This window comes from Triticum dicoccoides, chromosome 5B, assembly GCF_002162155.2.
Source record: "Triticum dicoccoides isolate Atlit2015 ecotype Zavitan chromosome 5B, WEW_v2.0, whole genome shotgun sequence".
NCBI classification, from domain to species: domain Eukaryota; kingdom Viridiplantae; phylum Streptophyta; class Magnoliopsida; order Poales; family Poaceae; genus Triticum; species Triticum dicoccoides.
Genome location: NC_041389.1, coordinates 628,238,033 through 628,249,427, shown reverse-complemented (window position 1 = coordinate 628,249,427; position 11,395 = coordinate 628,238,033). Strand labels below are relative to the sequence as shown.

At 44.4% G+C, this 11,395-nt stretch overlaps 2 protein-coding genes across 2 annotated transcripts; both read right to left on the bottom strand.

Moving 5' to 3' along the window:
* Window positions 1-7,408: 7,408 nt before the first annotated feature.
* LOC119306415 (BTB/POZ and MATH domain-containing protein 2-like) lies at window positions 7,409-8,476 on the bottom strand. The gene has a single exon (XM_037582640.1). It carries the CDS (start codon window positions 8,465-8,467, stop codon window positions 7,409-7,411), a length of 1,059 nt encoding a protein of 352 aa, XP_037438537.1. The 5' UTR covers window positions 8,468-8,476.
* A 1,399-nt stretch (window positions 8,477-9,875) lies between these two features.
* Window positions 9,876-10,984, bottom strand: LOC119306414 (BTB/POZ and MATH domain-containing protein 3-like). The gene has a single exon (XM_037582638.1). The coding sequence runs from the start codon at window positions 10,955-10,957 to the stop codon at window positions 9,893-9,895; it is 1,065 nt and encodes a 354-aa protein (XP_037438535.1). The 5' UTR covers window positions 10,958-10,984; the 3' UTR covers window positions 9,876-9,892.
* Between the last annotated feature and the right edge of the window lie 411 nt (window positions 10,985-11,395).

The following is an 11,395-nucleotide window of genomic DNA, read 5'->3' as shown; positions in this document are numbered from 1 at the left end:
AAGTCAATCACATCATTCTTCTAATGATGTGATCCCGTTAATCAAATGACAACACATGTCTATGGTTAGGAAACTTAACCATCTTTGATTCACGAGCTAGTCAAGTAGAGGCATACTAGTGACACTATGTTTGTCTATGTATTCACACATGTATTATGTTTCCGGGTAGTACAATTCTAGCATGAATAATAAACATTTATCATGATATGAGGAAATAAATAATAACTTTATTATTGCCTCTAGGGCATATTTCCTTCAATGGACACACAAGTTGATCATTGATCTTTTAGCCGTGTGCGGTGCCCCCCTCCACCATATTCCACCTCGGTCATATCGTCGTAGGGCTTAGGCGAAGCCCTGTGCCGGTAGCTTCATCATCACCGTCATCACGCCTTCGTGCTGACAAAGCTCTCCCTCGAAGCTCTACTGGATCGTGAGTTCGTGGGACGTCACCGAGCTGAACGGGTGCAGATCGCGGAGGTGCCGTACGTTCGGTACTAGGATCGGTCGATCGTGAAGACGTACGACTACATCAACCACATTGTCATAACGCTTCCGCTTACGGTCTATGAGGGTACGTGGACGACACTCTCCCCTCTCGTTCCTATGCATCACCATGATCTTGCGTGTGCGTAGGATTTTTTTTTAAATTACTACGTTCCCCAACAGTACATTGATAAAGTTTTGAAGAAGTTCAAAATGGATCAAGCAAAGAAAGGGTTCGTGCCTGTGTTACAAGGTGTGAAGTTGAGTCGGACTCAATGCCTGACCACTGCAGAACATAGAGATAAAATGAAAGGTGTTCCCTATGCTTCAGACATAGGCCCTATCATGTATGCAATGCTGTGTACCAGACCTGATGTGTGCCTTGCTATTAGTTTAGCAGGGAGGTACCAAAGTAATACAGGAGTGGATCACTTGACAGCAGTCAATAAATTCCTGAAATACCTGAAAAGGACTAAGGATATGTTTCTTGTTTATGGAGGTGACAAAGAGCTCGTCGTAAATGGTTACGTTGATGCAAGCTTTGACGCTGATCCGAATGACTCTAAGTCACAAACCGGATACGTATTTATATTAAACGGTGGAGCTGTCAGTTGGTGTAGTTCTAATCAAAGCGTCATGGCGGGATCTACGTGTGAAGCGGAATACATAGCTGCTTCGGAAGCAGCAAATGAAGGAGTCTGGATGAAGGAGTTCATATCTGATCTAGGTGTCATACCTAGTGCATTGGGTCCAATGAAAATCTTTTGTGATAATACTGGTGCAATTTCCTTGGCAAAGGAATCCAGATTTCACAAGAGAACCAAGCACATCAAGAGACGCTTCAATTCCATCCACGATCAAGTCAAGGAGGGAGACACAGAGATTTGCAAGATACATACAGATCTGAATGTAGCAGACCCATTAACTAAGCCTCTCTCATGAGCAAAACATGATCAGCACCAAGACTTCATGGGTGTTAGAATCATTACAGTGTAATCTACATTATTGACTCTAGTGCAAGTGGGAGACTGAAAGAAATATGCCCTACAGGTAATAATAAAATTGTTATTTATATTTCCTTATATCATGATAAATTTTATTATTCATGCTAGAATTGTATTAACCGGAAACTTAGTACATGTGTGAATATATAGACAAACAGAGTGTCACTAATATGCTCTACTTGACTAGCTCGTTGAATCAAAGATGGTTAAGTATCCAAGCCGTAGACATGAGTTGTCATTTGATTAATGGGGTCACATCATTAGAGAATGATGTGATTGACCTGACCCATTCCGTTAGCTTAGCATTTGATCATTTACTATATTGCTATTGCTTTCTTCATGACTTATACATGTTCCTATGACTATGAGATTATGCAAATCCCGAATACCGGAGGAACACTTTGTGTGCTACCAAACGTCACAACGTAACTGGGTGATTATAGAGGTGCTCTACAGGTGTCTCCGATGGTACTTGTTGAGTTGGCATAGATCGAGATTAGGATTTGTCACTCCGATTGTCGGAGAGGTATCTCCGGGCCCTCTCGGTAATGCACATCACTATAAACCTTGCAAGCAATGTGACTAATGAGTTAGTTGTGGGATGATGCATTATGGAACGAGTAAAGAGACTTGCCGGTAACGAGATTGAACTAGGTATTGAGATACCGACGATCGAATCTCGGGAAAGTAACATACCGATGACAAAGGGAACAACGTATGCTGTTATGCGGTTTGACCGATAAAAGATCTTTGTAGAATATGTAGGAACCAATATGAGCATCGAGGTTCCGCTATTAGTTATTGACCGGAGATGAGTCTCGGTCATGTCTACATAGTTCTCAAACCCATAGGGTCCGCACACTTAACATTCGGAAACGATCGGTATTATGAATTTATGTGTTTTGATGTACCGAAGGTAGTTTGGAGTCCCGGATATGATCACGGACATGACAAGGAGTCTCGAAATGGTCGACATAAAGTTCGATATATTGGACGACTATATTTGGACATCGGAATGGTTCCGGGTAAGATCGGGCATATACCAGAGCACCGGGGGTTACCGAAACCCTCCGGGTGGTATATGGGCCTTATTGGGCTTTAGTGGAGAGAGAGAGGAGAGGCCAGGGTAGGCTGTGTGTCCCCTCCCCTTCTAGTCCGAATTGGACTAGGAAGAGGGGGGCGGCGCCCCCTTTCCTTCTCCCCTCTCTCCCCCTTCCTTCTCTCCTAGTCCAACTAGGGAAGGGGGGAATCCTAATCCCGGTGGGAGTAGGACTCCTCCAGGGCGCGGGGCCGGCCCTCCCCCTCCTCCACTCCTTTATATACGGGGAGGGGGGCACCCCATAGACACAGAAGTTGATCATTGATCTCTTAGTCGTGTGCGGTGCCCCCCTCCACCATAATCCACCTTGGTCATATCGTCATAGTGCTTAGGCGAAGCCCTGCGCTGGTAGCTTCATCATCACCGTCATCACGCCGTCGTGCTGACGAAGCTCTCCCTCGAAGCTCTACTGGATCGTGAGTTCGTGGGACGTCGCCGAGCTCAACGTGTGCAGATCGCCGAGGTGCCGTACGTTCGGTACTAGGATCGATCGATCGTGAAGATGTAGGACTACATTAACCGCGTTGTCATAACACTTCCGCTTACGGTCTACGAGGGTACGTGGACAACACTCTCCCCTCTCGTTGCTATGCATCACCATGATCTTGCGTGTGTGTAGAATTTTTTTTGAAATTACTGCGTTCCCCAACAGGTGGCCCGAGGGAGGGGTCGCGGTCGCAGTCGCGCGTGGCTGTCATTAGAAGCTACGAGCGATTTTATTTTGCGACAGCCGCCCGCGATGTTGTATATCTGCCCGACTAGCTGTATTCTTGCAGCCTCACGAGTGATATTTTTATGCCCTTCACGTTGTTGTTTAGACCGGATTATCATAAAATATCTGAGAAAAACACTCTGATATTGCCACTGATGACTAATGAATGCGAGAGATCGTGAAATCCTTTCTTTATTTTGTTTCTACCGGAAAAGAGGCCATACTTAGATAAAAAAAATCATCATATATATGGAAACATGCAAAATGGGGAAGGAAAGAAGGAAATTGGAGACGCAACTCATGATCCAGAGCGCAAGATAGGGTCTGATAAGAGCGCGTCTGCTCGTACCAGGTGCTGGAGGCTCCATGGCGTCCACCCCCAACAACTTCTGTAAAGGGGGCAACACCAAAATCCCGAGGGAGCACTGTTGAAAACCACCGTCCGCGAACCAAAAGCCATTCTCCAAACCAAACCGTTGTCATTTTCCATCTCATCTCTATAGCCACCACCATCAACAACACCTATAGCAAACTACCTCCAAATTAGTCATACTTGTAATCGTGCATCGCATCCAACAACCATTATAAAACATATTATCAATAAAGCATTCATCTTTATGTTTTGTCCAATGATTTTTTTTCTTGTGATCCGATCACCATGTGTGAATAATTCAGTAAGTCAATGAGTTGAGGCATAGACTTGCAACCCAATGTATTTATATGAGGGGCCGGTGGAATTGATGTTGAATTAAAGTCTTGTAAGTGTTAGAATTTCTACAGTCGTCTCTTGTCTCTTTCTCGTTCTCCGACCTTGCATGTACCCAGGATCTCAGAGATTGATCAAGGAGGATGTTAGGAGCAAGGATAACGCGGAATGCTATTCCGAACAATAGTGATAGAAAGGATTAGTACGGCAGCTGAAAGCCAATTTCTTGGTGATTCATCAGGTTTAGTCATTAAACGCATTCTCGTCGGACTCATTAACTTCAAGAGCATTATCATCAAACTGTGTCTGGGAGACATTTTTTTCAGTACTTTGAGAGGCGTTCGTCGAAGTTTGGAGGACAGAGGCGGCGTTGTGGTTTCGAGAGAGAGAGGAGGCGCACAAGTTGTGAATAGTCGGGAACCGCTCAAGGAGGACGATGGTTGTATATATTGCGAGGAAAAATAGCCTAACGTGAAATTGAACGGTTCACATCCATAGCCCCTTCAGATTGGGTTGTTGTTTTTGTCCAGGGAGTGTCTAGGCTGTCCGCCCGAGTGTATAGGGGAGAGTGGGGCCCAATTGGAGATGCTCCTAAGCCCCATCTTTTTCCCTCAACACATGGTATATTTAGCAAGATAATACAGAACCACAACAATGCTGAGACAACTACAAAAAGCCTGTTTCCCTCTACAATTCCTCTAAAACCGACCTTTTCTATAACTTAATCCGAAGAATCCTGAACAGCATAACAACTATGTAGAAGGATTGTTCTATAGTTTTCGGGTCAAGAAGTAGCATGATAAGTACACAGATGCATTACCGGCAATAATCTGAGCGAAGCGAAATAATAACCAAATGCTCTTTCAAGAAACTATAGCTAATGTAAGATATTTAATAGTTAATACTTGAGGATTGCTTTAAGATTATTTTCTGGCTTGGTGCTTTAAACCGAATTACAACACAAGATCCGAATTCCAGATACACAACATCCATACTTTACATTCAATTTTCAGTTTTGAGTGCAAAGTAGACATCAGTGCTAATGACCGAACAGAACGAAGAAACACAAACATCTAGTAGAGATGTTTTAAGGACTCAAGTAACCTACCATTGTAGTGATCAGTCGCTACAAAACAGGGCAATGGTGATGATGCCTACCACAATCGGCTCATGTCATTTGGTCATTTTCGACTTATTCTCTCGGTAGCCTCATCCACACCGTTTTAGTTGGTGCAGAGGCATATTTTTGAAAAATCTGGTGTGTTAAGGTGGAGTAGTGCAAGTCAGAGGCATATTTACCATTTGGAACACCAATGACTTTATAATCCAGCTGAACGTAATGACCTGAACAACAATGATATTTGACCGCAATAAGAGATTTTGAAGAATATTTTCACCATACTCAACCGCAACAACTTTTTATCCTGCCATTTTCTCGGACAACAGCCGCTCTATGGCACACCTAAAGGCCATTTTTCCCACCACACAGTATATACTACAACAGTTGTGCTTAACAGAAACTACAATACTAAAACATCCCAAAAAAACTACTAAACCGGTTTCCCCTATAATCTTTTTAAAACCTGTTTTTCTAAAACTGAATCCAAAATTCTGAACAACCCTTAACAGCATAATGAGTGGGACTCAACAGGATGGTGAAAAGTTGCGGCGCAAAATGGACAGGGAAGTTCCTTCGCTCACCCTTTTTGGAAAATATTATGGAGACTCGGATACCTGCAAAGGTGAAGATTCCATGCTTCTGCATTATCACGAATAGTCATATGATGGACTCTGCACTATGTCATGTCTGCGGAAAGGATGCCAAAGCTATTCAACATGTATTTCTTATGTGTGAACTGACAAAATCTGTTTGGAAGGAACTTGGGATCGAAAAGGTGGTAAATGATGCCCCTGGGTCCACTGTACTTGAATTTCTACTATCACCCCAAATCACAGGAGCAGTACCTGGGCACTGTAGCATTTCAGGATGTTGTCGCTACAGCCTGTTGGTACGTACGGTGGAAGAGGAGGCAGAAAAGGAATGGCGAGTGTTGCAGAACCCTTCCAAATCAGTGATGCCGACCAAGTGTTGGTGACAAGCCATTTAAGATCTACCGGAACAAACCAACACCTCCAAGGCGTAGTGGTTAGAGGAAACCACCCCATGGTATTCTTTTACTGAATGTTTATACTGGCTACTCTTATGAGGCCGGGTGAGGATGCAGGTGATTTTGTTGCTGCTTCTATTGCCTCCTGAATCCTTGACGCCAATACAGCTGAAGATATCGCAGTCCGTTAGGGCCTGACTCTTGCAAGAAATCTGAACATTCATTCTATAATCATGCAATCAGACTGCCTTGTAGTGGTTCAGGAGATGATAATCTGCACCTATCCTCTATGAATGCAAGGAGCTGATTCAGGGCTCTGGGAAGGTCAAGGAATGTCAAGATTGAGCATTGTGTTCAGGAAGCAAATTTCGTAGAGCATGAGCTAAGTTATTGTGGCTGGAGGATGATGCCCGAGATTCTATTTTGCAACTTTTTGTGGATGATATATCTTGTGTTTAGGTAATAAAGCTAACCATAATGGTCTTCACAGGAAAAAATATACACAGCTGCATGCATTACAGCTAGTATTTAGAGAGAAAGTATAATGGTCAATGCTTGAGGATTACATGTAGTTTTGCTTTTTATTTTTTTGCTTAGTGCTTTAAACTGTATAACAGATGATGCAAAATTGGATGGTCTAGATAAAACGTGTAGATGCATGGTAGTAGAATTACAACTTTCCCATGGTCCCAAGGTCTACATACACGGCTCCATACTTTACATTCAGTTCTTCAGTGCAGAAATACAGATGAGTGGTAATAACCAGATAGAACAAAGCAACATAAGCATCTAGTAGTGATGTATTAAGGACACATGCAAACTACCATTCTAGTCATCGGTCGCTACAAAAGAGGGCAGCTATGACCAGCTGCGCCGTCACCAGCTCTTGTCATTTGGTCATCGACTCAATAATTAAACTAATACACAATGGATAAGCAAGGTGTGTGGATGTGCAGTCTAAATACTACTCCCTCCGTTCACTTTTATAAGTCGTTTCAGACAAGCAAAATTAAGCTGTTTTGCACAATGTCTGAAACGCCTACAAAGCCTTATAAAAGTGAACGCCTACAAAGCCTTATAAAAGTGAACAGAGGGAGTACTACTTTCTTTTATCTCGCAAGGAAAGAAATTAACTGTTCTAGCTACTCACATGAGTAGACTGAATGTGATTGATAAGTAGCATTTTTGTTCTGGAACATAAATATGCAGACATACATAGATAAGTAGCATAACCATTAGTACGTACTACAAATTTGGATGCCATATATGATAAAAGTACCAAATGCATTACTACTAAATTTCCATGACCATATCCTTTGCCACGTCCCATTCAGCCGGGAGAATTCTAGCTATCAGCTCCTTGAGAACCAATGGGCAGCTGGACTTGAGATGCTCATAACCGTCGGTTACCATCATAGCCTTGAAATTGGAAGGAGAAGCAAGGAATTGCAAACAAGCTTCTTTGAGACGATGGAAACCATGCTGCTCGGCCAGAGCCAAACTGGTGGCCACCATGCCGGAATCAATTTGATTGCACAGTTTCTGCTCACATATCTGCTTCAGCCTCTCAATATTGTACCTGTCAGCCGCCACTAGCAGATGGCCAGCCATCACCACATCAAGCACTGGAGAGACTGAATCGGTGTATATGAAGTTGAGCAAAGATTCGAACACATCAGCTTCCATGTCACAAATTTCAATAGGACTAGCTGCAGAACTCTCCTTCATGGCGCCAAGGAGCTCCGCCTTGAAGACGGATGACCGAGCAGAAAGAACGCACCTGTGAGCGGAGAATGTCTCTCTGCCGACCTGAATGGTGAGGTCTGCGGCATCCTTATTCTTGAGGAGGTCTCCGAGATGCTGGTGCAGGTCGCTTGGAGGAACCCTTGTTTCTTCGTCGTGGATGACGGTGACATCGCACCTGATGGTGAGACAGTCGTCTCTTAGATGCGCCGATGCCTCCAGATCAGCCTTCTTGATGAACTCATTGTAGCCCCAGTTTGTAACTTTCCTTGAGAAGGTGCGTGTAGCGCTGGAGGTACGGCTGTATGAAGGCACAGGTTCTCCATTCTTGTCAAGTAGACTGAGCGTGTATTTCACCTTCACATCTTCGGCATTGGCAGATTGAAGATATAGATAAAGAGATATTGAATCGGCATAATCCTTATTGCAACCGTTTGGGTAATATCTCACGGCCCAGTTATAGCCTCCAACACCGAAATGGGCAGAAGTCCTCCACTCGCCGTTCTTGAGTAGCGCCTTGGCTCTAGAGTATCCATCTACCTTGAGCACACACGACTTCTCCTCAGATCCAGCTACAATGGCAGCAGAGATCTTGCAATGCTCTGCCATTCTGGTGGTGGGCTTGCTGGTTTAGCGTGGAGTAGGATGGAAGAGTGGTGAGGAAAGAATTTGCTGCGCCCATCTATATATATAGAAGATTGAAGAACACTTGGAACATAACTCCATTTGTTTCACATTGAGTCAAACAAAAACAGTGGCCTGCTGGCACCTCCATCTAGATATCTGCGCCTGCTGCCATTTACTACTCGTTTACCTTCACGAGGAGACTCCGCTGCACTCGAAACGAAGACAGTAGGCACCAGTGCACCCAAAACTTTTCATCTGCCGATGCAATGCATGCAAACATTACTCCACGTCAGTCAATATGTGACCCAAATCGACAATTTTAACCTTTTTTTGGGGTGACAATTTAACCTTTCAATACACAAACAAATCTTTTCATCTCCAGATGCTGCGCCTTCCACAAATGGCACGATGCATTTTTGTCAACAAAATCAGCAGCAAAGAACCAATTAGACAGGTTCATGTTCACGAGACTAGAAAGTATATGGAGGTGATTTTCTGAAACAGAAAGCACTGATATGGATTGCAAATTTTATGTGTTGTGGGGCGCCATCTATACGATCTGCAGTGTTATGAAGGTGGTATAGGTCAGATGCTCATCGACTATTAGGGGTACCAATGATAGTGTAATCCAACTGAACGTAACGACCTGAACGCCAATGATACTCGACCACAACAAGAGATTTTGAAGAAACTTCTCACTGTACTCCTCCATTTTCTCAAGACAACAACCACTCTGTATTTAGCAGACAACAGAACTACCACAGTCGTGCTTAACACAAAACTACAATAACCCCTTTTCCCTTTAAAACTGAGTTTTCTAAAACTAAGTCCAAACAACTACCAACAGCATAACAAGTGCACAGCAGCACTACCAGTAACGTTCAGAAGGAAATAGTAACCCCCATCACAAGTACTCCCTCCGTTCGGAATTACTTGTCGCAAAAATGGATGTATCTAGACGTATTTTAGTTCTAGATACATCCATTTCCGAGACAAGTAATTCCGAATGGAGGGAGTAGTATATTAGCTAACAGAGGATATCAGTAATCAAAGGCTTGAGGATTACATGCAGTTTACATTCAGTTTTTCAGTGCACAGAAGCATTTTACATCCAGTTTTTCAGTGCGAACGTAGGCACGAGTGCTAACAACCTGACAAAACGAAGTAACACCATCATCTAATAGTGGTGTTTTAAGGACCCACACAACCTAGCATTGTAGTCAGTCGCTACAAAACAGGGCAACGGTGACGAGAAGAAGAACCATTCTACTCACCTGAACATATATTAGATTAAATGACTAATACCAACAATTTTGTACAGAAACACACTAGCAGTCATACATAGAGAAGTAGCATAAAGATTACTACGAAAATTTGGATGACATATAGATAATAGTTATGTAGGCATTACTTCCACATTGTCATGATAATATCCTTTGCTGCTTTCAGTTCAGCCGGGAGGATTTCAGCTACGAGCTCCTTGAAAACATATGGGCAACTAGATTTCAGATGTTCATACCCATCACTCGCCATCATCCCCTCCAAATTGGACGGAGAAGCAAGGAACTGTAAACAAGCTTTTTTGAGAGCATGAAAACCATGCTGCTCGGCTAATGCCAAACTAGTTGCCACCATGTCGGAATCAATGTGACTGCACAATTTCTCCCCGCATATCATCTTCAGCCTCCCGATATTGTATCTGTCAGCCGCAACAAGTAGATGGCCGGCCATCACCACATCAAGCACAGGAGGAACTGTGTCGGTGTATATGAAATGGAGCAACGAATTGAACACGTCTGCTTCCATGTCACAGATTTCAATAGGACTAGCTGCATAACTCTCCTCCATGGGGCCGAGGAGCTCCGCCTTGAAGACTGATGACCTGGCAGCTAGGACGCACCTGTGAGCGGAGAATGTCTCTCCGCCGACCTGAATGGTGAGGTCTGCGGCATCCTTATTTTTTAGAAGGTCGCCGAGATGCCGGTACAGGTTGCTTGGAGGAACCCTTGTTCCCGCTTCATAGATGACGGTGATGTTGCATTTGATTGTAAGACAGTCATCTGTCAGATGCGCCGATGCCTCTAGATCAGCCTTTTTGACGAAATTATCGTACCCCTCGCCAAAACCTTCCCTTGAGAAGGTACTCACAGTTTTGGAGGTACGATTGTATGAAGGCACCGGTTCTCCATTCTTGTCAAGTACACTGAGCGTGAATTTCGCGTTCACATCTTCGGCATCGGCAGTTTCACAAAATAGATAAACAGATATGAAATCAGAACAATCCTCAAGGTAGCCGTTTGGGAAATACTCCACGGCCCAGTCGTGGCCTCCAACGCTGAAAGGGTCAGAAGTCACGCACTGGCCGTTCTTGAGTAGAGCCTTGGCTCTTGAGTATCCATCTACCTTGAACACGTACGACCTTTCCTCAGATCCCGATACCATGGCAGCAGAAATCTTGCATTTCTCTGTCATTCTGGAGGTGGGCTTGGAGTAAGACGGAAGTTTGGCCAGAGGAATGATCAATTTGTTACCTCTATCTATCTACTCATTCCCGCCGCTGTCCAGTGATGTCGCCGGAAGCACGGCCGCCGCCGGCGCTAGGGATTGGAGGTGGTGGCACCGGGGGGGGGGAGGCAGAGCCTGGGGCGGGGATTGGAGGAGGGGGAGCTCGACGGCGGGAGCTCGTGGCGCTAGCGGAGGGGAGAAGGGTGGCGGCGGGAGCAGTAGAAGGGAGAGAGAGGACCGAAGAGTTAGGTTTTCTTCCGGTTGGTTTTTACCAGACGCTGTGAGATAAACGGACGGCCGAGATCGGCTCCGGGAGGAGACCAGCCGGCCGAGACTGCATTCGCCCCGATTAGGTATTTTGTGAGAACCAAATCTTTGTCTTTAATATGTGCATCTTCATGCATG